The sequence below is a fragment of the Lissotriton helveticus genome, chromosome 1_1 (assembly GCF_964261635.1).
Source record: "Lissotriton helveticus chromosome 1_1, aLisHel1.1, whole genome shotgun sequence".
NCBI classification, from domain to species: Eukaryota; Metazoa; Chordata; class Amphibia; order Caudata; family Salamandridae; genus Lissotriton; species Lissotriton helveticus.
In genome coordinates, this window is record NC_136057.1 from 1,375,368,772 (window position 1) to 1,375,393,859 (window position 25,088).

The following is a 25,088-nucleotide window of genomic DNA, read 5'->3' on the forward strand; positions in this document are numbered from 1 at the left end:
TTATTTAACCAAAAGATATTGCACTTTTTTGAACATCACTTAAGGACATAATACATTTTCATACAAATACATTACAGGATTTTCCCAAACACACATGATGTTAGGCCACCCCACGTTTGTTGTTTTAGGCTGCACAACATGTGTTTTGCTTGTGCAGCCCGTGACGTTGCAGAGTAGGTATTTTTTTATATTTAGAGCAGTGTAACATGCCATTTGTTTTAAACAATTTTAGCCTTTAAATTAGTGCTCAATTGAGCCGGGTTTTCTGGCGCACACCACGGCAATTAATTATTAATAGCTGTTTTAATAGCAAAACATTCACACAAACATAGTAAAGTGCATGCAAATAGCAGCAGTTAAGGCCATGACAAATAAGTTTCCTTATATGTAAAAACATATATTTGCCCAGGATGTTGGGACCACGACCAATCCCCAGCTTCAAAGTTGGCATTTGTCTTTTATAACACCCAGTACTAAAAGTCATCTGTGTTATACTAACCATTTAGGTTACACTATATATTGCTTTTCTTTGCAGTGTTTTAAAAATATGCAGTTACATTATTTTTACACTTTATTACCTATAACATATGTTAAAGTTAGAGCTATTGGAGTTAAAAATGGCAATGTTTTTTACTTTTGCTTTTTTTATACCAATAGCAATAGCACTATGCAAATATAATTACTCAACTGCAGCAAAAAAATTAAAAAGTAAAAAACTTTGTCATTTTCAACACCAACAGCTGTAACTTTAACGAATGCGAGATCTATTGCATTGCAAATGCTTATTTGTTCACCTGCTGTGCAGTCCTGCTCTAACAGACTCAGCAGGGGATTGAGGAAGATTGCGGCATACCGGACGCCCTTGCGCATTCTCCGCATGGGTATGGGAGAGGCAGCATGCACTTGTGTGCCGGTTTCTCTAGTTTGTAACTGGCGACCGGCCGTGCCCTTGCCCCGCGAGTTTTAGCTCCACCTGGTTTTCCATGCGGCTTTGCCTGAGAGTCCTGCTGTGGCAGACTCAGGGTAATTTGTGGCAGACTCGGGGTACTTTCTTTGGTTTTGAGCACTGCAGGCCCATTACATGTTTGAGGTCCTGCTGAGCGGTTCCGAGTTGCCACGTCTGTTCCAGCCCGATTTGTCGAGCTCATTGTATTCATTACTGGGTGCTCTGATTGTGCTGGTTCTGGCTGACTGTTTAGTCCCATTTCTGATTGATGGTTGGAAGCATGTTGATTGTCCGGAGGCACTCTGCTTGTGCAGGCCCTTTTTAGGGGCTACTTGTGTGTCGGTTGGCACGCCCTATTGTTTGACCACCTCTCCATGGGGCACAGAGACTCTCAGTTGCAGAGGCTATGTCTCAGTGGCTGAGTCTTGTGTCTCTGGTGGCTTGGCCCACCCTGGACATGAGTTTGCTTCCTGGTGATGCTATCAGTTTCTTGTAGTGGCTTTTTGTCATTTGCCTTTTTCGTCTAATGGGGTTGCGGTCCCTTCATTTACTGGGTGTGTGAGGGGTACTCTTTTTTACAGTGGTCCTCTGACACATTGGGCTAGGCATGTCTTTTCAGGCTGTGGTTTTGCTAGAAGTGTATGTGGATTCTCTCCTGTTGCCTGTGTCAGGTGACTTTGCCAGTCCAACGCCATTCCTCTGTCCACACAGTGTTGTGGAGTAGTATTAGTGGGAGATGGCCGTGGTGTTTGTTTCTGTGGACAACAATTCCACAGACCCTGTTGGTCTTGGGTGTGGTGGTTCTCAATTTTTTTGTCAGTTGAGCAGTGGTGTCTTCCTCCCTTCTGGTGCTGTTGTACCTCTCCGGTCCCTGCCAGTTCAGTTGATCGAGGTATAGAATTCTCTTCTGCCCTGGCTTTGTTGTACTGCAGGTTGGGCAGTTGCCTGGCGTTCTTGGACTCCCTGGGTGCAACTGCATCTTCTGCAGGGACGTCCATGGCGGCTTTGCAGCAGTGTTGGTGTTTGTCATGGTGGTCTGCTGCTGTCCAGGAGCATTGATGATGCCCTTTCTTTCTCTGGGGTTGGGTTGTTTGGGCCCCCCCTTGGTGGGTCATGTTTGAGCAGGCACCTGTGGATTGCATGCTGTTGGACCCTGTGTTGGTTGTGCGACAGTTGTTTTTCTTGCCAATATGAGGTTTTTTGTGCTTCCATCTGAGGGGCCCCTGCCGCCGACTTTTCCAGGATTTGACAACGGAGCCACTGGCTTAGTGTCATGGGTGCTCACCCCGTTGGGTGGTCGGTATTCTCTGGTTTCCCTTATTTTGTACTGGGGCTGTGACAGCACAGTGGGTGTTTCATGTGGTGGGTTCCTGGTTGGTTTGTGCCCCCCATTCTTTGTCTGCGCTATCCTGGTCCAATGTTGTGCATATTGCAACAGGCCATGGTGGATGGGCTCCCGTAGCTTCTAATCGGGGGCGTTCTTTCCTGTCCTTCCTTCTCTGAGAAGGGGGGTGGGAGTTTCTCCACTCTTTCTGGAGTTGGTCATTCTGTTGTTTCCGCCCTGTGGTGGATTTGCAATGGTTTTCCCCTTTCTACCTCATGTGTAGTTTGGGCCACTGTCTCTGCTTCCCGTGGGGTGGGGTTTAAATTTCTAGATGCCTTGCTGGTCTTTGCTTCTTTTTTGTCAGCAGTGCACCAGGCCTGGGGGTCTGCACTGGGTTATGGCTTCATGGTGCCTTGGTGACCCTAGAGTGATCTGGTCCCACGCAGATTCTGCCTTTCATTGTGGTGATTTACAATTAATTGGCGGGTTGTTTTCCTTCTGGTGGCTCAAGTGTTGTTCCTGGTGAGGGGGTTCTGGGGTGGTTTGCACAGCTGTGTCCCCCCGTGCATCATTGACTTTGTCTCCCGGGTCTTTTGTCTGCTTCACTTCTGATGATTCCCTGGGGCCATCTCCATCTGTGTTTGTTACTCTGTTTGGTCTTTTCCCACTGGTTCTTTTGTTTTCTGATTTTTTTGGGTGACAGTGCTGGTGGGGGAGATTTTGGGTTGGTGGTTGGTCGTGGATATTCCTTTCTCGGTCGTCTTTTCCATGTTGTACTTTCCGACGTTGTCGTGGTTGCCCCCCGATGGGCGGGGAGTCCAGCTCTGTTGGATTTGTCTGCTACGGCGATATGGTTGTGGGTGCAGCCTGCCCGTTCTTCCTGCTTCTGGGGGTCGGGTGCTGCTCTGCCGCTTCTGTGTCGTGCTTTCATGTTTGGGTACGGTCAGTGTCCTACTTGGTCTAGGAGTTTGTGTCCCCCAGGGTGTAGTCACTCTGTCGCCTGCATCTTGTACTATGCTACTGGGCTGTTCTGCTGCTCTGGTCTTTGTTTGCACTTCCTTCCCCTGGATGGTGTGCTGAGTGGCAGCCTGGTTTTATTGGGGGTTTTACCTTGATGTGTTCTTTTTCCTTGCCGGTGTCTGTGGTCCTGCGTTTGCTGCATGGTCTGGTTTTGGGGGTTTGCCTAGTTTGCCTCCATGATATATGCCTGGCTGTCTTACTTTTGCTCAGTTCTTCTTTACCTGCCTGCTTGGTGGGTGGTCTCAATGCCTTTTGTTTGCCCTATTGGTCTTTGTTTCTGTTTCTGCCTGTTGCCATGCTTCACTGAGGGTTGCAGATGATCTGTGTGGTCTGGGCCTTTGGGCTTCTGGTGGTTCCGAGATGGCGGGAGCTCCTGTGATCTCCTCTCTTGTTGGTCTTGGGTGTCCAGTCCTACTGGGTGCTTCCGGTCATTTGTGCCTGCTTCTGGGTCCTCAGCTCCAGGTCTCAATGTGGCGGTCAATGTGCCTTCAGGCCTGGTTATTAGTGGATTGGGGGGCAAGGAGTTTGCCCTGATACCTGGCTGGTGTACTGAGTTGGGGCTGATTTGTTTCGGCTGTGCCATCGTCGTTCTGCCTTGCACACTTCTGTCCCGCATTGGGTTGCTTTTGGTGCTTGGTATGCTCAAATGGGTTTGGTGGTTTAAGATGTTGGACCCTTGTGAGTGCTAGTAATGTTTAGTTCGCTAGTTTTGGGTTGAGTTTGGCCTCTTCCTTTCTTTGGGCTGTGTGTGAGGCTCTTGTGGGCATTTGGGTGTCCTTCTGTTGGTTCTCTAGTGCCCCTTGTGTCCCACCTTTTGGTCTCTTTTGGGATGTGGCACCCTGGGTCTTCGGTGCCAGCACCTCCTTGGGTTTTGTGCCTGTGGGGTTCTGTGTTTGGCAAGGGGAGTGATTTGGCCCTCTGGAGTCAGTTGTACTGCCGTTCCTGGCCCTTCCAGTGATATTTTGGTGATCTTCTTGTCTGCCTGACGCATTGGTATGTTAGGTTCTCTTCAGGTGGCCAGGCGTTCTTTTTGTGTTTTTGGCTGCTGGGTTGGTATTGTGCCTCCCCTCCACTCTCTCTGTTCAAGTTGTTGTCTCTTGTCTCCACTTGTGTGCAGTGACTGTGCTCCCTGTGGTTTTTGTCCTGATCCTCTCTCTGGGGTCGGGATTTTGTTCCTTCTATTGGGTGTTTTTGGGGGTGGTTGTTTTGCCTCTCCATGATGGTGTTGTTCTTGCTGGTGGTGGTCTTCTTTGTGCATTTTGGCCCAGTTCTGTTTGGGTTGTTTCCTGTGGTCTCCATTCCTCAGGTGGATTATGCTGTTTCTTCTGTTGGACCTCTTCTTCCCAGGGCCACGTTGTGGTCGGATTGGGGGATGGTCTGCTAGTTTTGTGGCTGCTCCTTGGCTTGCAGTCACGGGGTTGTTCACGGTGGGTGTCTGTGTTGTGGCCTTTTGGACATCTCCTCCAACTTTATAGACCTCCTACGATTGGAGGTTGGTGGAGGTGCCTCTCTGTTGTTTGCTGATTCTTTTTAACACTATGTTTTGGTGTTGTGTTTCTGTGTGGGAACGTTTTGTTCTCTATTTAGATTGGACTGTATTATATGGTTTCTTTCTTTAGTTTCTGTTTTCACTACGTTCTTGATGAAGCGGATTCTTGCTTTGGTATCTTCTCATAATGTAATTTCTGTGGTGAGGAAGATGGACGGGGAGGTAATGCCACGCTTACTTACCAGTAATCTTCATTACTCCGAGTCCTAGTCTTCCTCGTCACAGTATAGCTTCTCATCCCTCTCTGCCCTGTTGTGTATGGCTTTATCTTTTCTTTGTTGTGGCTTTGGTGACAGGATGTGCTGTGGGTGGTCTTCCTCTTTATAGGAGGAACAGAATGTCGGCCATATTGGAGAAATGGGAGGCTAGTATGCTAACTTTTGACTTGGGAGTTTCTATGGGAGGCTAAAGCTCATTATGTAATTACTGTGGCAAGGAAGAATAGGACTCGGAGTAATGAAGATTACCGGTAAGTAATGGGGCCATTCTGTCTGGTTGTATCTCTTCAGCTGTGTTTCCCAGGATGCTCAGTAACGATCTTATAGGGCACTGCAGGAGGTCAGGAACAATGCCAGAGTTTCATGATACCCACAGACTATGAAAATGTGGTTTATTTAGATTCAGTAAATGTAAATTTGTTTGATGTAGATATTTGGAAAATCTGGTCTGGATCCTGCCGTACAGGATCTACGATGTACACCCACGTACTAGGGTATTTTTTGGGTTCGCCTCCTATAAGTTGCTTGCAACAGTTGTTCCTGCGAATTGTTGACACTGTGGGACAGCATTTTGGCAAATATTTGGTAGCATTGTTTTGTGCTCTGCCAATCTAGCTTTTCTGGATATCCCCTGTGTAAATGGTGATAGGCAGATTAACTGCAAATAAATGTATGTTCTGTGGATATTCTGAAAGTCAGAATGGCTCTTGCCCTCATGCAACAACGCTGGAACCCTGTGGTTCAGCTGGCCTGGCAGTGCCTCGAAGAGTTAGCGTTTGGCCACTCTCATTAATGTGGGCACCAAGATTTTGAGATACGTGACTGGACAGGGACAACAGGCAGAATATACCCAGGTCTGCTGTTCAGCTACGGGCTGACGGACACACATCATAAGACCTTTTTCAACAATCCTTGAGACCTTTGCCTCCACACCCTTAGATCTTCCCCGACTTCTCTCGGATCTCTCCACAACTGCTAAGAGATCACCAGACATTTTGAGGAAGATTCTTTTTAACTGTATATTTAATGAAAACACAATAGGCTCTCTGTTCTTTCTCTTGTATACTCTAAAACTTTTCACACCGTGCATTTAGTTCTGGGAATCCTCTCCTGTGGAGAAGTCTACAACTGAGGGTAAACTTTTTAAAGTTATTTTGTGCCAACTTAAAAGAGTGCAGAAGCTTCTTTAGTTCTTGGTTTACTAGCCTACGGTAGGGGAGTTGGGGATGCTGCCCCCTCCCTGTTCCCAGTCTGCAGGTCATCTGACCAGTCAGCAGAGACGTCCTTCCTTCTCAGACCGACACTCAGGATAGCCAATAGGGAGATGCCTTGACTCTCCAGTCATATATCTGGCTCCGTAAAAGGACATATTTTCAAGCTCCAGCCGCCTTTTAAGCGGTTATAGGGAATAGTCCTTTCTACAAAGTTTGGAGAAAGGAGTATTCCCCATAACCGCTTAAAAGGCGGCTGGAGCTTGAAAATATGTCATTTTACAGAGCCAGATATGCATTTGAGAGAGTCAAAGTTTTTTATTTATTATTATTTGGTCTACAGTAGGAGTAAAGCAACAAACACACAGTTGCATAACCACACACAAAGGATATGCATGTAGAAGGAAGACAACACATAGAGATTCAAAGTTGTATTGCATAAACTCAGACCACCAAGTGCTGCACTTGAGGCCAGTTCATCTGTGCATTTTTATAACTAGTTTTAATTTTTTTCTCCATTGTTTTTCTTTTCCTCAACACCTCAACCGTGAAGCACCTGTAGACAAAATAACCATGACAATATTACCATACTGTGACAAACAGAACAAAGACGCACCAGCATCCAATAAAACAACCCATATGAAAATTATGCACTGTCCCACAAATACACCAAGCATAGAATTATCAACTGTCAAGCAGACCCAAAGAACATCTATATATTTCAAAAACCATAGCCATTATACACATTTGCACAAAGAAATACACACATCTATATACATACATATAATCAAATGCCGTACTTCCCAAAGACTTATGGGAGAGGTATGGCGCCGCGGCCAGGGCGACTGACGCTGGATTCTGGGGATCAGGGTTCGATCCCCGGCCCCAATGGCAGATTAGCCCAGCACCATGTGACTCTGGGCAATAACTTGCTTAATCTTCCTGACGGCCTCCAGCGCCTGGAGACCCTTACGGGTGATTGTTCGCGCTTTACAAATGTGGATTATTATTATGTCAGGTGTACCTAGTGCCTAATCTTTTGACAGTGTCTTTATCAACTTCATAAGGATGAATGATCAGTGGAGGCCAAATTGCACTTCCTTGATATTCTTTTTTTTAAACATAGAAATAGGTGCTCGCACAATGTGGAGTCCTGCATGAAATTTCTGACCCAGGAGCATAAAGAATTATGGCATCCCTTGGTTGCTGTCAGTGTAACTGGAGTGGATGTTATGGTAGCAAATGCTCAGCCAGCCAGGTGGTTTGGAACAGTGCTGTCTGGATTATGGAGCCATTATTTGTGTCAACCTTACACAGTGATGCTCACTTTGCATCCCCATGTCTGTCCTCTTAACGGTTCTCTCTGTATTATTCTCTTGTGTCTCCTCTGCAGAGCCTCCTCTCTCTCCCCACCCGGGTTCTACTAGACAAGGATGTGCGGCTTTTCTTCTATCAGACCACTGACGACAAGAATACAATGCCCAGCGGGCGCCTGCGCAGACTGCGCCCTCCCACCCGCAGAGTGTTGGTGCCAGACTCCTGTTGGGGTCTCTCTAACAATTTCTCTCTCGTCTTTCTCTCATTCTGTCTGTCTCTTGCACTGTTTCTTCTCTTTATCGCTCTCTCTTTATCCCTAAGTGTTGCTATTGCTGTTACCTTCTCACTCATCTTTCTCTTTCACTATCCACTATCAGTATCTTCTGTCTCCATCTCTCCCTTTCTCTCTCCATACAAACTCTACCGTTCTCCGTACTCTCAGTTTTTCTTTCCCTTTCACTATCTGCTCTCTAGCAGTATCTTCTCTCTCTATTCATCTATACCCTGCTTCTCAGCATTTCTGACTCTCACCTCTCTCTTTAACTCGTTTCTCTTTTACAATCCTATGTTTTGACATTCAGCCTTTTCTTGATTTCTCTTTTAATACCTCACACCATCCTTTCTCATTTCCCCCCTCATTCTCGTTCTTTCCACTTTTTCTGTACAGCACTGCCATCTCTCTCCACTCTTCTCTCCATGCTTTCATTCTTGCGCTTTTCTTTCTAATAGCTCTTTCTCTGCCATCTTTCTCCTCGTCTACCTCTATTTTTGTCTCTGGCTCTTTTCTCTCAATTTCACTATCTTCTCTCCCCCTTATCTCACAGTCTTCTCACTTTGACCTCCCTTTTTTCACCTCTCCTCCATCCGTCTCTACCCTCTCTTTTCTATTGCCCATTAACGATGGTTCCTTCTCTTGCCCACAGGAGGAGCGATTCAGCCCTGATCCCCAACTCGGAGAGACCAAGGGCAGAGGTAGGCACCTACACTCGTTTAATGATTTATAGAAGGTGAATCCTATGATGTTACTTCCTCGCCACACATCAGTGGAGATCTACTCACCCCACTCCCAAACCTCTCAAACATTCTTTCAAGCTTGTACACCCATCACCGAGATGTCTCCACCATCTCTTAGTTCTCTCCATCTCTCCTGAGAACCGTCAGTGAGATCTCACTCATCCACCAGAGATCTCTCTGCGCATCCCGGTTATCTCTTCATGCTTGAGATCTCTTGCCACATGATTTTTCCGATAAAACCTTCGGCTCTCTCTACACCACAAGTCCTTTTCACAATCCCTTGAGATCTCAACACTTTTCCCTTGATATTTCACACCTTCAGAATTCTTCACACAACTGGGATCTCTACATTTACACCATGAGATCTCTCTAACCATACCTTGGGATATCTCTGTCTGCATTCACCCTTTTAAGATCTCGCCGCACCTCACACAAGATCTCTTTGCATAACCCACGATCTCTATACATACATTTGAAAGTCTCCTCATGGTCATTGAGATCTCGTCATATACCCCAGAGATGTCTCTGTCCACCACCGAATGCCCTTCTTTAGTGTTAGTAACACTTTGTTTTTAACATTCAGATTTTCCCCACCTGACTTTGCTATAAATGTTGTGTGTTCATCCCAGGCCCTCTATGACTTCATGGGAAACCACACGCTGGAGCTGAGCTTCAGCAAAGGAGACTTGGTGTATCTGCTGAGCAGGATCAATACGGACTGGCTGGAGGTGAGGAGACGACCAGAGGGTGGGGGTATCTGGGACTGAGCTCTGTTGAGGCACCTCAACCCCATCACCAAACACCGGTTGGAGATACAGTACTAGCACCAACATACCACTCTGAAAATGTACTCTAGCCTGACTAGCATGCCCCTCCGCAAATGAAAAATGAGACCCACATAGCTCTGTCAGTGCACCTCATTCCTGACTTGCAGCACCCCCTGTTATCTCAGAGCCAATACTTACAAGTTGTTTTGTCAGTAAAACTCATTTTGTCGTGCACCAACCTTGCTATTCTAGTACTGGCACACACACACTGTGGTGCTAAATTACCTCAGCACACTACCAGCATTACCCTTTTGTCACTCCAGCACTGAGACCATCACACAGCTCTGCCAGTGCACCTCTTTGCTGACGTGCCACACCCTACTTTTTTGGGGAAATACACACACAGCTATCCTAATGCACCTCAATCCTATCCTGAGGCTTGCATGCTAATCAAACATTGTTACGTTGTTATGTAGATTTGTAGAATGCACTATCACCCGGGAAGGTATCCTGGCTATGAGCAGATGTGTGCATAGGCACACCTAGAGCCTAGTGGGACTCCTCTAAAACCCAGGTCTTCAACTTCTTGTGGAATTCAAGAAGTAAGGAGGAGGCTCTTATGTGCAGAGCCAGGTCGTTCCATGCTTTAGTAACAATGTAGAAGACGGCTCAACCTCCAGACCTTGCTTTCCGTATGGGTAGGATTTATGCAAGTAGGAGTCCGGACAAGGGGAGGTGTCTGGAAGGTTTGTGAAAGCAGATGCGATTGTTGAGGTATGATGAGCTAGTGTTCCACAGTGCCTTGAAAGTGTCGGTGAGGAGTTTGATTTGTGCTCTTTTCTGAATGGGGAGCCAGTGGAGCTCCTTCAGGTGTGGTGTTATGAGTGTGACGTGGGAGGTTGAGAGTGATTTTGGACACCAAGTTCTGAGTGGTCATCAGCCTTCTGGTGAGTTGTTTGCTGTTCCCGACATAGAGGGTGCTCCCGTAGTCCAGCCTGCTAGAGATCAGGGAGTGCATGACGGTTTTCTGGTTGCTTACTGGGAGCATTTGAATATCTTCCTCAGTATCTTTAGGGTATGGAAGCAAGAGGCAGTGACATCATTAACTTGGAAGGTCATGTCAAGTTTGGAGTCAATGATGATCCCGAGGTTCTAGGAATAGAGGGTGGTGGTTCTAGCTCTGTTGGCCACTAGGTTGAGTTCCATGGTGATGTGCTCTTACCACAGATCACGATTTCAGTCATGTCTGTGTTCAGCTTTGGACAGTTAGTCTTCATCCAGTGGACAGTTTAGTCTTGCAGGCATTGAACATGATCTGGGCATGCTGTCTGCGAGGTAATGAAAGAGTTGAGTGTCATTGGAGTAGGAGTGGACATTGATATCATGAGAATGGATGATGCTGGCTAGGGGGATCATGTATGTGTTGAAGATGAGTTCTCTGGTGTCCAAGGTGTAGAGTGCCAGGTTGACTGACTGGGTCCTTCCAGTCAGGAAGGAGCAGATCCATCAGAGTGCATGTCCTTGATTTCCGATGTCGTATAGGCATTGGATTAGGGTAGGGTGGGAGAATATGTAAAATACTGCAGAAAGGTCCAGGAGGATAAGGCCCACTGTGTTTCCCCTGTTCAGAGTCATGCGGATGTCATCTGTGGCAATGCCGAGGGCAGTTTCCGTGCTGTTGTTGGGTCTGAACCCAGACTGAGTGGTGTCAAGTAGTTAGCTGGTGGTCGTTGAGGTATTTAATGATGTTTCTATTGATGATTTTCTCTAAGACCTTTGCAGGAAATAGTAGTAGGGAGAACAGTCTGTATTTGCTGAGCGTTGAAGGATTCGCAGATGGTATCTTCAGCAATGGAAGGGCAGCTGCATGTTTCCAAGCATCTGGCAAGGTCATGGAAGAGGTGGAGCCATTCAGAATTGGTGTCAGCATGACGCTGATGGGTTGCAGTCTTTTGGAGTAGACATGGTGGGGTTAGTGGTCCGATGGAGCCCCTGATTGAATAGACTTCCTGATGGCAGTGTTTTCTTCTGGGTGATGCTAGGCCATGTGGTTAGCATTGCTTCTTTGGATAAGATCGTGAAGCATTTGGTGAGGTCTGTCATGTTCACTCGCAGGCTGAATTTGCTGTAAATGGTAGTGATTCTGTTGCTAAAGAATTAAGAGATTGTTGCAGAGGTCCTGCGAGGGGGTGGGTGAGTTGGTGGTGGGCGATGGGGAGGGGAAATCTTACACAATGGCAAACATTTCCTTGCTTCTATTGGTGCTGACATTGATGCTGTCTGCCAGAGCAGCACGATCGGTGGTTCTGATAATTTGGTGGAGCATCTTAGGGTGAATTTGAATGTGCTCCTGTCTGCATTGTCCTGGCTCATTCTCCATTTGCGCTCCTGCTGTTTGCAGTGGTGGTTCATGAGTCTGAGCTCTAACCGTGTACCAATTGGCCTAGGATCTGGATCTTGTTGTGCTGTGTTTGAGGGGGGCAGGGAGTCAGCACAGGAGCTGATCCAATTGTTGAAATTCTTGATGGCTTTGGGTAGGCTGTTGCTGTGTTTGGGTGGTGGTTGTTCCAGTCCTCGTCAGTGATACTGTCCCAGTTTTTGAGGTTGGTCTTGCGGTGGTGCGTGTAACCAAGACAGAGATGTTGAACTTGATATGGGTGTGGTCTGTCCAGGACTGGTGTGGGCTCATCGCCTCGGATCTTGCTGATGCTAGTACAAATAGGGTGCAGGAGGTGTCCGGAGACATGGATAGGTCCCTTTACTCATTGAGTGAAGGTCATGCTTCTAATGTCTTTAATGAGTGCTCTTGAGTTGTGGTCAGCATGGTCTTCTAGGTGGAACTTCAGGTCTCCGAGTAAGATAAAAATGCTAGCATCGAGGGTGCGTGGTGCGACGAACTCTGTGATGGTGTTGGTAAAGTGGGTGCAGTCCTGGTGGTTAGTAGATGAGAGTGCAACTTGCAGTGAAGTTGGCTATGACACTGAGCTTACATGACACATGTTCCATGTTGGAGGATGATGCATCTGTAGATGTGGTGTAGCTGATGGTGTTCTTGCAGATGATGGTATTTCTGCCTCGTGCCTTGTGAAGTCTGTCTTGCCTGGCAATTTTCTGGTTGGGTTGATGGAGGGGGATGACTGTGGCGATGTCCGGTGCCAATGCAGGGTTCAGCCAGGTTTCCGTGAGGAAAAGCAGATCAGGGGCATTGTCGTTCAGCAGGTCCCAGATCTCTGTGGTGTGTTTGGTAAGTGAATGGGTGTTGAGGAGCATGCTTGCAAGCGTGGAGTGTTTTGTGGGTGGTTGCAGGATTGTGTGAGGGTGAGAGCAGAGTGTTGGGTGCTGTTGGTGCAGTGAGTGCTGGGCGGAAATAACAGCATGAAAACTTGCAGGAAGCGGAGGGACCTACAGACCTCTCATTCAATGATCCTGATTCCTGATCTGCAAACTTCTGGCAATTCAAGCACTGTCATTTTCCCATAGCTCTGCATGCACATAAACCCTGGCCAGCAACACTCCTGCCAGCAGCGACATCCTTATGTTGCTCTGCCAGTGCATCTCAGTACTGGCCTGTAGCATTTTCTGCCATTCCAGCAATGACCCATGAGCACAAATCTGCAGATGTACCTCAGTATTCATCTTTTTCTCTTGACATATCCTTTCTTTGCCAGGGAACCGTCCACGACTGCACAGGAATTTTCCCACAGTCCTATATAAAGATCATCAAAGATCTACCAGATAAGATCGTCACCATCAGCTGGCTGCGCTGCTACCTGCACCGAGAGGATCGCTGTGAGATCAGGTGATGAAGTGGGCCGTGTGCCAGTTAGAGGATAGGGAAAGAAGGCTGCTGTATGTGCAACGTTCACACATTTAGATTCCTCTAACAGTACACAGGCAAAGTAACCGTAATTGTATTTATATAGCACTTACTACCCCAGATGTATAGGAACATTTAAATTGTTAACTTGAGCGGTGGACATGTGAGTCTGTTTGATTGGGTAGGGTAAAGGAAGGATAGAGAAGAGAAGAGTGTATAAAGTGTTATTTGGGAGATCATATGAGTGAAATGAGGTTTTTGGTGAGTCAAGGAATGATAGAGGGAAGAGTTAGGAAAGGGTCTTAGGGAGAGCATAGTAGTAGAATGAGGTTTGGGATGAGTCAGAGAGTGGAGGTAGAGGATTTATCGAAAGAGGTATAGGATGAGATCTAGAGTAGTGCATTGGAGGGAGTTGTAGTTTTTTTTTTAGCAAAGTAATACATTTATAACGGAGATGTAAAATGATATTGCATAAAGTTCCATAGGTGCCTGGGTGCATGTAAGGATAGGTGTTGCTGGGTGTAGAGCTAATTTGTGTACTTTTACTTATATATATATATATATATATATATATATATTTATATTTATATATATTTTATTTTTATATTTTCCTCAATATTTCAATAGTGATGCACTTATAGACACAGTTATCATTATATATTTACAAATTGTGATAGATAACTAAAATAAACAGAGACCCAGAAGCAATTAATCAAATAACTTATATGAAGGTAATGCAGTGGCCTACATACTTGTTAAGCATATTTTAAACCATAAGATATAAATATATATATATACATATATATATATATATATATATATATATATATATATATATATATATATATATATATATATATTTGTACAAATATATGTACACATCTAAATTCATACATATAATCAAATTAAACATGTTTACATGCAGAGGCATATGCCGTCCATTTGTGTTTGAGTGTGGTGGGCATGTACGAAAGGGCCAACTCTTAAGTTGTCCTCTGAAGATAAGATAGTTATCCATGGCTCCTATGTTTGGGGCGATAAATTACAAAGTTCGGCTATTTCACAGAGAAAGATGTACCACCCATGTTTTTTTCTTGTATGTTGAGGTTTTGAGGCATTGTGCCAACCTTGAGTCGAGATACCTTTGTTATATATATTTGGTGATTTTATTCCTGATGTAAAGTGGTAAAGTTCCATGTATTGCTTTGTTGGTGATACTAAGCAGCTTGATGGTGGAACTTCTGGCAAATGATAACCAATGTAGGGCCCTCAAGGCAGGGGAGATGTGGGCTTGTGGCTTCACATGTAAGAGTAGTCTGGCAGCAGAGTTCTGAATTTGTTGCAGATTTTTCACAGTCGATAAAGATGATCCGTGGTAGAAGCCATTAGCGTAATTCAATTTAGAGAGTGGAAAAGAGATAGTAGCTTGGACCTAGTGTAGAAATCCTAGGTGGGGGAAATCGGATCGCAGAGCTTTCATAGTAATGAAGCTTGATCTTGCTAATGCATACACTTGGGCGTTCATTGATAATTTGGAGTCCATGGTAATTCCAATATTTCTTACTTTCTTATACATACCTGTTAGAAGGTGATCCCAGATTGTCAGGCCAGGCGCAGAGGGGGTTATAATTATTCCAACGGCCACATGCAAGTATTTTAGTTTTGGAAGCATTTGAGGTGGCTTCATGACATCCACTGATCAACGGTTCTGAGGCAACTAATGATTTTTGAGTTTCCAATCTCTTCTCTTTGGAGCTTTCCGTTTAAGAAATATTTGTGTGTCATCTGCATAGTCATAGCATGCAAGCTGAAATTCATTGATCATTGCGAGTAATGACTATGTAGATGTTGAAAAGCATGGGTGAGAATATAGAGTCTTGAGGGACGCCTGCTTTTGTGAAGTATGGCATGGATGAGAAAGAGGAAGTATGGATAACATTTGTCCTGTTTTGAAGGTAGGATGTGATCTAGTCAAGAGCAGTCCCCTCTATGCCGGCTTCGTAGAGTCTTTGGATTAGAGTGTCAAGGTCAACTATGTCAAAGGCAGCTGAAAGTCCAAGAGAACCAGTGCAATGACCCCTTCCGGTCTACTACATTTTAAGGTCATCCCAGATGGCCAGGAAGTCAGATTCTGAGCCTCTTCCTAGATAAAATCATGTGTGGAATTCAGAAACTATGCAGTTATCTTCAATGAATTGTGACATCTAGGTGAAGTTGTTCTTTCTATTAGTTTGCCCAGGAGAGGTACATTTGTAATCTGTATGTAGTTGTTTAGGTCAGGCAGGTCCAGGTTTGTTTTCTTTAATATTGGGAGTATGTAAGCCTTTTTTAAGTCTTCTGGACAGATTCCTGTAGTTAAAGAATTCGTGAGGATTTTTCTTATTGGTGTGGCAGCAAAGTTGGTTAAAAAAAAGGTTCTTGAAGATTTGAGGTGGACAAGGGTCAGAAGGGCAACTGGCTGATAGAAACAAAAATAATAATAGCTGCTGAACAATTATTGAGATTAGTCTGCAAGCTTCGTTTGCACCAGTGAGTTTGAATGAAGCACCTGAACAAACTTAGGGCCTCATGTATCAAAGGGATTTACCTTTGGTGTCTATATGTAATATGTAATATTACATATATGTAAATGCGTTTATATATAAATAATGTGTGTAGGGTGGGGAGAACAACACCAGGAATTCTCCTGTCATTGCCTAGCCACCTCTATGACTCAATTAAGACATTACTGCATTTTCCATCTCCCCCCGCCGACCCCCTCAGTTGCTCCCATTATGAGAGATTTTTGAATTGGGAGGTTTAAACTCCAGCAAAATATATTACAGTGCATGGGCCCCTGCAATCAACATGGAAAACCCACTCTCCAATTTCTTTTTTACAGTTGAGTTGTGACATCTTTAGTCCTCTTTAATAAGAAATGACGTAGCTGCTCAACTGAAATAGATTATTACAGTTGAGTTCTAATGTCGGGATGCCTCTTGCCAGAGCAAGCAGCAAGGAGAAAAGCAGGCCATGGAGCATAATAACATCTGTCAATTATAGAACAAAAACGAGAACTAGCCGTCTGTTTTTTTCTAGCCGTCTGTTTTTAAAAAATATATATTTTTTTAAATAATAGTGAATATTTATTATGGAAGCTTCTGCACATTCTGAGATACAGAACATTTTAATCAGACTAATATTAAACTGGTTTTAATATCTTTTTGAAACAAATTACTAACAGATTGTTACTTTGTTCATTTTGAAGTACAGATTTTGTTTTTATTTTTCGTGTTTGCAATTATACTATCTCTTGCATATGAACGAATAGGAAACCAGGTTTTGAGCGGTTTGTGGAAAGTATGATGGTGTGACCATGCATTATAAGGAATAAAATATCCTCTTTCGTACACTAAAAAGGGATCACTGAAATAATATTGACTACCAAAATATCGACTACCCAAAATATCGAGGAAAAAATATCTACAACCAAAATATCGAGTTTGTATGTACAAACAAGTAAGTACAAAAATATCGAGTACAAAATATCGTTTACAAAAATATCGTTGTAAAAAATATCGACTTTAATAAAAACAATGTTTAATTACATTAATATAAAAAATTTATTACTAAAATATAATTAACAATACTTAAATTAACTTTTAATAATTAAATAATTAATGAAAGTAAAAAAATAATATTTTTTTAATCATATTTCTTAAAACATATATATATATAGTAACAAAATTTAATTAAATAATAGCCAATATTATTAACGTACAAATACAAAAGAGTAAAAATTACTATTCCCACTGCAAAGAGTGCAACAGTGGATATATGACGTTACAACACAACTTTTACAACGCACTACCATTACAACGTAAGTATTGGTAAGTATATAATAATTTTTTTTAATTTAAATTATTTAAAAATATTTAAATATAATTTAATTTAATTTAATTTCATTAAATTAAATTAATGTAAATTTAATTTTACTTTATTTTTACACTGTACCCCTGTACCCCTGTACCCCAATACTGACCCTGAACCCTAAAAAAACCCTTTACCCAAAAACCCAAAACTGACCTTGAACCCTAAAAATACCCCTTTACCCAAAAACTAAAAACTGAGCCTGAACCCTAAAAATACCCCTTTACCCAAAAATTAAAAACTGACCCTGAACCCTAAAAATACCCCTTTACCCAAAAACTAAAAACTGACCCTGAACCCTAAAAATACCCCTTTACCCAAAAACTAAAAACTGACCCTGAACCCTAAAAATACCCCTTTACCCAAAAACTAAAGACTGACCCTGAACCCTAAAAATACCCCTTTACCCAAAAACTAAAAACTGACCCTGAACCCTAAAAATACCCCTTTACCCAAAAACTAAAAACTGACCCTGAACCCTAAAAATACCCCTTTACCCAAAAACTAAAAACTGACCCTGAACCCTAAAAATACCCCTTTACTCAAAAACTAAAAACTGACCCTGAACCCTAAAAATACCCCTTTACCCAAAAACTAAAAACTGACCCTGAACCCTAAAAATACCCCTTTACCCAAAAACTAAAAACTGACCCTGAACCCTAAAAATACCCCTTTAATTTAACATAATTAGCAATTAATCAATTAAATTAAAATAATTACCAATTACATTTTAATTAATTAACAAATATTATTTAATTACCAATTAATTAAATATTACTACCAATTAATACATTTACATATTTAATAAATAATAATTAAATTACTTCCCACCCTATTCCCCTAAAAATAATTATAACATAAAATGACACTTTTCACACATATTATAACATAAAAACACTATAAATAATTACATATTATATAAAAAACGATATTTTTTACTTTCGATATTATTTACAGTCGATATTACTTCACTTACCCTAAGCAAGCGCCTTGATACCTTCGGGTGATACGTGCGCTATATAAGTCGCAATACATTTACATTTACATTTACTTACCTTAAAAACGATATTTTGGCTGTCGATATTCTGTCCTGTCAATATTTTCTCCAAACGATATTTAAAACTCGATATTCTGTCCAAACGATATTTTAGAGTCGATATTATGTCTGTGTACCACTAAAAAGATGTTGTAAGCCTTCAGCCTCGCTCATCTCTATATGGTCACAATAATCCTCAGCGACTTGTAATATCCTTATATGTACAGCACAGGTTTTTTGGCCAATATATAATATGGCAAAATTAGTAAAAATATCATACCTACCCACCTGTTTAGACATTAGGGTGTCCCATAGGGTTCCCGGTGCAAATAAAGCGAAAATCAACACAGCAGTAGGAGCATGCTTGAAAGATTGGAAGGTAGCTTCAAGAGGACACATTTTTGTATTGCCAGCAGGTGGGGTCGAAGTACCAAGGTTCAGCAGACATTGCTATTCCCACATAATCAGTGGGAATCAAATATGCAGACTAGCCAACTCACACGGTGACACCGTGTGTCACATGATTTCGGCTCTTTCACACGGTCACCTGGTAAGGAGGCATACTCGCACGGTAGCAGACAAGAGGAGCTGAAAAACACTGAAAACGGTGGGTTTCTAGCTCCTCTTTGGAGGCCGTAAAAACACCCTAGGACATAGGCTGCAGCCCCAGCAACTTTTGTGTTTTTGGTTTACTGAAGGGGGCTAGGGTCGACGGGACCAGGGTACGGGGGAAGAGGAGCCTAAAAGGTGTTTCTCAGTATAAAGCCCCACCTCCTCCAGGGCCAAGCTCCTTCTCACACTGCAAATTTTATTCTCAAGTTTGCAGGTCTGTATATGCACATGTTGCAAAGGGAGTGTAGGGTGAGGGGAGAAGAAGGCAGAAAAAGAAAATTGAAAAGCGACTTTTTAATAATACTGTATATATAAAAAAAAAAATCATGAAGACAGATGAGATTCGTCAGTCTGCTGTTGTCTGATGGGTTCTCTCAGGAAAGTGGTTTTGAGGGGTATTTTTTGACTTGACTGTCCTCTGGCCTGGGTCATGCGAGTGGACTTTCATGGTTATTTAGAAAGGAGTATCTTGTGTGAAGACTTTAGTGGCAGGTGATAGTGTAAGCTGAAGCGGTGGTACTCAGGGCATGGGATGGGCGGGGTGAAGTGAGAGGCATTAGGTGGGGAGTATCTAGTGTCAGTATAGGGGAATAGATTTAGGGAGTGTTTGGTGAGAGGGTGTTGGGTGATGCAGTGTTTGATGCTGGTTTCTATCCCCTGTTTCTGACTATGTTTTTCCTTTTAGGGACATCGCTTTGGAAGATGACATCAAAGTTAAACCCTCTTTCCAGGAGCTACTCGAGTTAATCAGGTACATTGGAACTCCTTCTCAGCACCCGCAGTACTCCTGATTCAAAGAATACTACTTTCCCTACACCCATAACCCCCCCATACCCAGAGAACTCCTCTCTGTACAACCTAGAGTACGCTCTTCTTACAATGCAAAGTTCTCTATCCTCTGCACCACAGCCCACCACACAAAGTACGTCCATCTCTAAACCTTAGAGTACTTCCATCCATGCACCCTAGAGCACATCTATGCCAACACGTTTGAGTACTCTCTACCCTACACCTTAAAATACTTACTTCCCTACACCCTAATGAACTCTCATTACTACACTGCTTGCTAATCCATCCTTGCACTCCTGAATATTTTCAGAGAACCCCAATCTGTACACGATAAACTACTCGTACATAGTAGTAGTAGCTTATTGTGCAGTTAATTAAAACCTTTACAAAAATATATCTCATTGACTACCAAGTCAAAGAAAATAATACATTGTAATAACGTTAAAATGTGCCACCTGTAACAGATCAGCAGTCCTGTTGTCCGGTGGTTTAACCGGATATAGTTGTATCACGTCATCCGTGGACCAGTCCTGCAGGGTTAATAAATGGGGAGGAACTGCACGTGGTTCATCTGCTGAGCTACCACTGCGTGTGTGGTATCTGAGTTATAGGCGCAGCGCTGCACCCACAGCCTAGGAGCCTAGATGCTGCACAACACTGGCAACGAAGGGGACGCGACCTGCGCCCCACTGACCTGACCAGAGGATCCGTCCAACAGTCTCCAGGGACGCCCTGCTGGCGCAGCAGCACCGCGGAAGCTGCGGAGTCTAGTTCGAGTCAGGCGCACTGCAGGAAGCAGCACCCGTGAATCGAGCGGCAGCATGAAGATTCGGACAGACCGCGGAAGTCAGACTCGGTGAAGTGAGTGAGGCCAGCTCTGGGAGCAATGCACTGCGCGGGCCTTTACCGGGCCGCTGCTGCACGTTGGGGGAGCTAATCAAACAGGCCCCGCCCACACTGACGCGAGAAGGAGAGCGTTTAGCCACGCCACAGGAGCACGCACAGCAGTGCTGCTCCCACCAACCCCATTCTACCTCAGCCTGCAACACCTGACCCTGCACGCAGCGGAGGAGGGGCCAGACCTCAGAGAGGGAGGAAGGAAGGAAGCAAAGCCATGCTCCTTAGCACACCGCTAAAGGGACAGTCCAGAGTACACCCGAGTGGAACAGGGAGAACAGTACAAAATCAAAGAGAGAAGTACATTTCCACACACATCAAGGCACGCAAAGGAAAAAACAAAATAAAGGGACATACAAAAAAAAATGGATAAAGGATCACATAGAAAGAGGACAGCGGAAAGCAGCAGCAAAACACGCCAACAAGGGGAGAAAAGACATGCCACAAGAGAAGAAAGCGGCCCAGACAACTCCACATGGCCAATGAAGCCCAAGCACCACCCCAACAGAGGGTCCCAGTACAGCATGCCCTCACAGGGGTACTGCCCCTTTTCAGTGAGTTAGAAGACCTGCCAACAGCGTCTCCACGTTGGAAGATATGGATTGAGAGGCTAAACAACTACATCGTCGCAACAAGAGAAACGGATGGAGCCGTCAAGAGGTCATTACTCCTTTCACAATGCAGGTGATGAGATTTCCAAGCTCTTATTTATTTATTTATTTATTTATTGGCATTTCTAAAGCGCGGCGAATACCCGTAGGCGTCTCGGCGCTGGCTTAAGGGAGTGGATCAGCATCTAGGAACACCTACAAAATATACAGAGCTATTGGTCTTCAAGTATCTGCCCCAAACGGGCATTGCTACAGATTACGACACTGCCGTACGAGCACTAAATGAACACTTTGACCCACATCTTAACCCGGACTTAGAGAAGTTTAAGCTGAGCCAGGCACGCCAACAGGAAGGTGAGTCAATTGACGTGGTCTACGCCTGGCTGTGCGAGCTAGCCAGCACCTGTACGGCGAACGATCAGCCAAAAGAGATCAGAACGCAGATCATCCAAGGGTGCCAGGATAAAGTGCTCAGAAGATTCACCCTGTGCCAGTCAGAGATAAGCCTAGAGAACATGCTGATTCTAGCAAGAAAGCACGATCTGTCAGCAGCACGAGCCAGTGAGATGGACCAAGCCCTCAAAAGAACCCTGGAAAGGCCAGCGAATGTCAATACAGAAAGAGTCAACACTCTCTGTATGAAAACAAAACATGATGCGTACAGGAAACCAAGGCCCCCAACAACCAAGGCGAAATGTGGCTACTGTGTGCGCAAAGAGCACCCAGCTAATGAGTGCCCCGCACAAGGCCGGACCTGTGCCAACTGTGGGATTCCAAACCACTTTGCGGCCGTGTGCCGGAAAAAGAACAAGGGAAGGGACAACAGAGGGCAAAGACTGCTGTCCAGAGCGATGTGCCAGCTGTCTATTATGAAGAGCTAAAAGGAGCCAGCCAAGCATGCCAGGGGCTGGAAGACTCATCTGATGATGACGAGGTAGAAACCTTCCTCATCTCCTTCAGGCAAGAGCTCAAAGACCGCAGGAGACCCCAACCAACGTGTGTGGTCAAGATAGCGGGATCCGAAGTCAAGGCCATCATCGACACCGGAGCCTCAGGCAATGTAATGGGCATCCAGAAGTACCACCGTCTCCTGCCCAGACCGCCCCTCACACCATGCAAGACGAGGAACTTCACGTATGGAAGCTAATCCCCGCTGCCCCTAAAAGGGAAAATGTCAGTACCTGTTAAAGCAGAGGACCAAGAAGTCCTGCGGATGCTCCACATCATAGACCACGAGGCAGACACCCTGATCGGCAGCTACACCACTGAAGATCTAGGGCTGGTGTCCTTCACCAGGAGTGTCCGAGCACACCAGGCGATGACATCCTGAACTGTGCCAAGGGCTAGGTCGCCTCAAGTGTCTGCCTATCAAGCTGCACATCGACAAGACCATAGCCCCAGTGGTGCTGAGACAGCGACAAGTCCCTTTCCACCTTCGGCCGTTGGTGGAGAAGGAGTTGGAAAAGCTAGAAAGGCAAGGCGTAATTGAAAGAGTATCAGGCCCGACTCTGTGGGTCTCACCGATGGTAATCGCTGAAAAGCCCAAGCAGCCAGGAACCATAAGGCTGTGAATCGATATGAGATTCCCCAACTGTGCCATCAAGTGCAAACAACACATCACCCCAACAATGGACGAGATAATCGCGGACGTCAATGATTCCCGATGGTTCGCCAAACTAGACCTCAACGCCGGGTATCACCAACTACCACTGGGATATCACATATTATGTCCAGGTCATTGACTTCCTGTCCTGCTGCCAAACAAGTTTATGTTGAAATCTCCAGATAGCAGGATGTTAATTAATGGGAATTTTATATTTAGCTCTGTTATAATTGTTAGCAGTCTTTTCAGTTGACCTCTTTCCTGATCTATTAGTCACTATGTAAATAAACACTGATGATCAGAAGGAATTGCCTCTTGTTGCTGTGGGACGTACTAAACCTTATTGCTTGCACCAATGATGATTCTGTATGGGAGATCTCCTCCGCTGTGCCGTGCAAAGATGACGAAACATAAATTATTAGGCCGCCGATTGGGTGTCCGTAACTGCAGATTTTGGAGGCCGACTTCTAGTGTACTATGTAACCCACCAGAGGGACAGTTGTTTGGGCCCAGGTTTCCAGAAAGATGAGGATCTCGAAGTTGCTCCAGAATGTTGTGATGTCATGGTCAAGTTTTTGAGGCAGGCCATGAATGTACCATAAACATATCTTAATTTTTGATGTGGATGTTTGTTAAATGTCGGGGTTCTCATAATTTTGTCAGAAGCAGTTTTTTGGCAAGAAGGACGGGTGGCAGCTAGTTCCAGTCACTGAAGTTGTCCTCTGGATCTTTAAAACCCTGCATTCCTTCTGCATTTTTTAATACTGAGTATGTAGGGGATTTAATCTGGCGGGTAATCACATTCAGGTATCCTTTTGCCTTCACTCTTTTGGGTGCGATTCCTCAGCCTTCTAGTAGAGTTGTTTTTGCCAAGACTGCTTCCACCCATGAGTGAAAACAAAGGTGACCAACGTAGATTCTGATCCGTGGTCCCTGCAAGGCTGTACAAATTTAACTGATAGGATGTCAGTGGAATTAATGTGTTTCAAGTCAGGAATCGATTACAGTAGCCAAATGATGTTTCCCCAATTTAAAATATCATGTTGCCCCTTGTTTGATACTCTGGTGTCAGGATCAACTTGTAGGACCCTAGAGGCTTGCACCCCATACAGCACTCCCACCCCTACACTACTATTATCCCTGCACTTCTGAGTACCCCAAATCACGTGACCTATAGTATTACTAGCTCTACAACATAGAGTACTATGAACACTATACCATAGAGTATTCCCACTCATACACATTAGAGTGCTTCCAGCTGTACACCCAAATGTGTCAACTGTACACCATACAATATCCCCATATCTACTCCCCAGAGTGTTCTTATCTCTAAACACTAGACTACTATCAGGCCAACTTCCTAGAGTATTCCTATTTCTATTTACCAGAGCATTGGTACTGCTTCATCTTTGAGTGGTTTTAAACCTTCACCCTATGGAACTTCTATCTCTACACCTTGTAGGTTTACTATTCATATACCCTAAAGTACTTTCACCCCACACCAAATAGTATTCTTATTTCCTCACCCAAAAGCACTCCCATCAATACACCAAACACTACGACGTTTTCTAAACCATAGAGTACTCTCAACCCTGCACTCTAGAATACTCCCATCTTTATATCCTAGAGTATTCCATCATTAGGATGTGTCTACACCATTTAAGCAATTGTTGGCCAGCACTCCCTCCTACTCTGCAAACACCCCACAATTCTCCCATGCCAACACCAAACATGTATACCACGTCCACCACCCAGAAGTATCCTAATGCTCTGCCTCCACATTTTCCCTCTCTTAGCTGCATCAATCTCAATCACGCAACACACTTTCCTATGCCTTCTACTTTCCCTCTTTATCTCCTTTACTAAAGTAGTTTCAAGTTGTCATCTTTAGCTTTAGATTCGTTTGTGTGCTTCTTTTCTTTGCCGCCATCTAGTGGCCACATGGCTAATTAGCAGCCTTAATTTTCATTATGCCTGGTTCACAAATGCTCTCTTTTGAGCTGCAGCTAAGCCTAGCTCTCCACTTTTTGCTAGTCACCATTTCCAAGTGGAGATTTACACCTAGGTGTAGACTTACATGTCTCCACACCCTCAAATTTGTGGGTGGAGCCTCGTATGACAGAATTTACAGGTGTAACGTTACTAATAGTAACTTTACACATGGTGGGGGAGATTTCTGCCATCATGGTGGAGGTCTCCCTTGGGGAAAGTATATTAAAACTTAAAGTTTATTATTATTTTAAAATAAAATGTAAAAATAGTTTAACATACAGTAGAAATGTAAATTAAAAATATTCATTATTAACCTGTAACTAATAAAAATGTTACAGAACATTAACTCAACAAATTAAATGTGTGTTAAATAATAAATTATTGTAAGTACATGCATTTCATGTATACATGTCAATTTTAAAATAAATAATAAATACAAAATTTGACACCTCACTA

The 25,088-nt window shown here is 44.1% G+C and overlaps 1 protein-coding gene across 1 annotated transcript in view; it reads left to right on the forward strand.

Annotated features, from left to right (window-relative positions):
• NCF4 (neutrophil cytosolic factor 4) overlaps nt 1–25,088 on the forward strand; it is an 83,230-nt gene that overhangs the window by 45,267 nt on the left and 12,875 nt on the right. Inside the window, exons 5-9 of the mRNA XM_078683854.1 lie at nt 7,662–7,792; nt 8,509–8,557; nt 9,229–9,327; nt 13,035–13,165; nt 19,426–19,491. Of these exons, the coding sequence (XP_078539980.1) occupies nt 7,662–7,792; nt 8,509–8,557; nt 9,229–9,327; nt 13,035–13,165; nt 19,426–19,491 (476 nt within the window). The remainder of the gene's footprint in view (nt 1–7,661; nt 7,793–8,508; nt 8,558–9,228; nt 9,328–13,034; nt 13,166–19,425; nt 19,492–25,088) is intronic.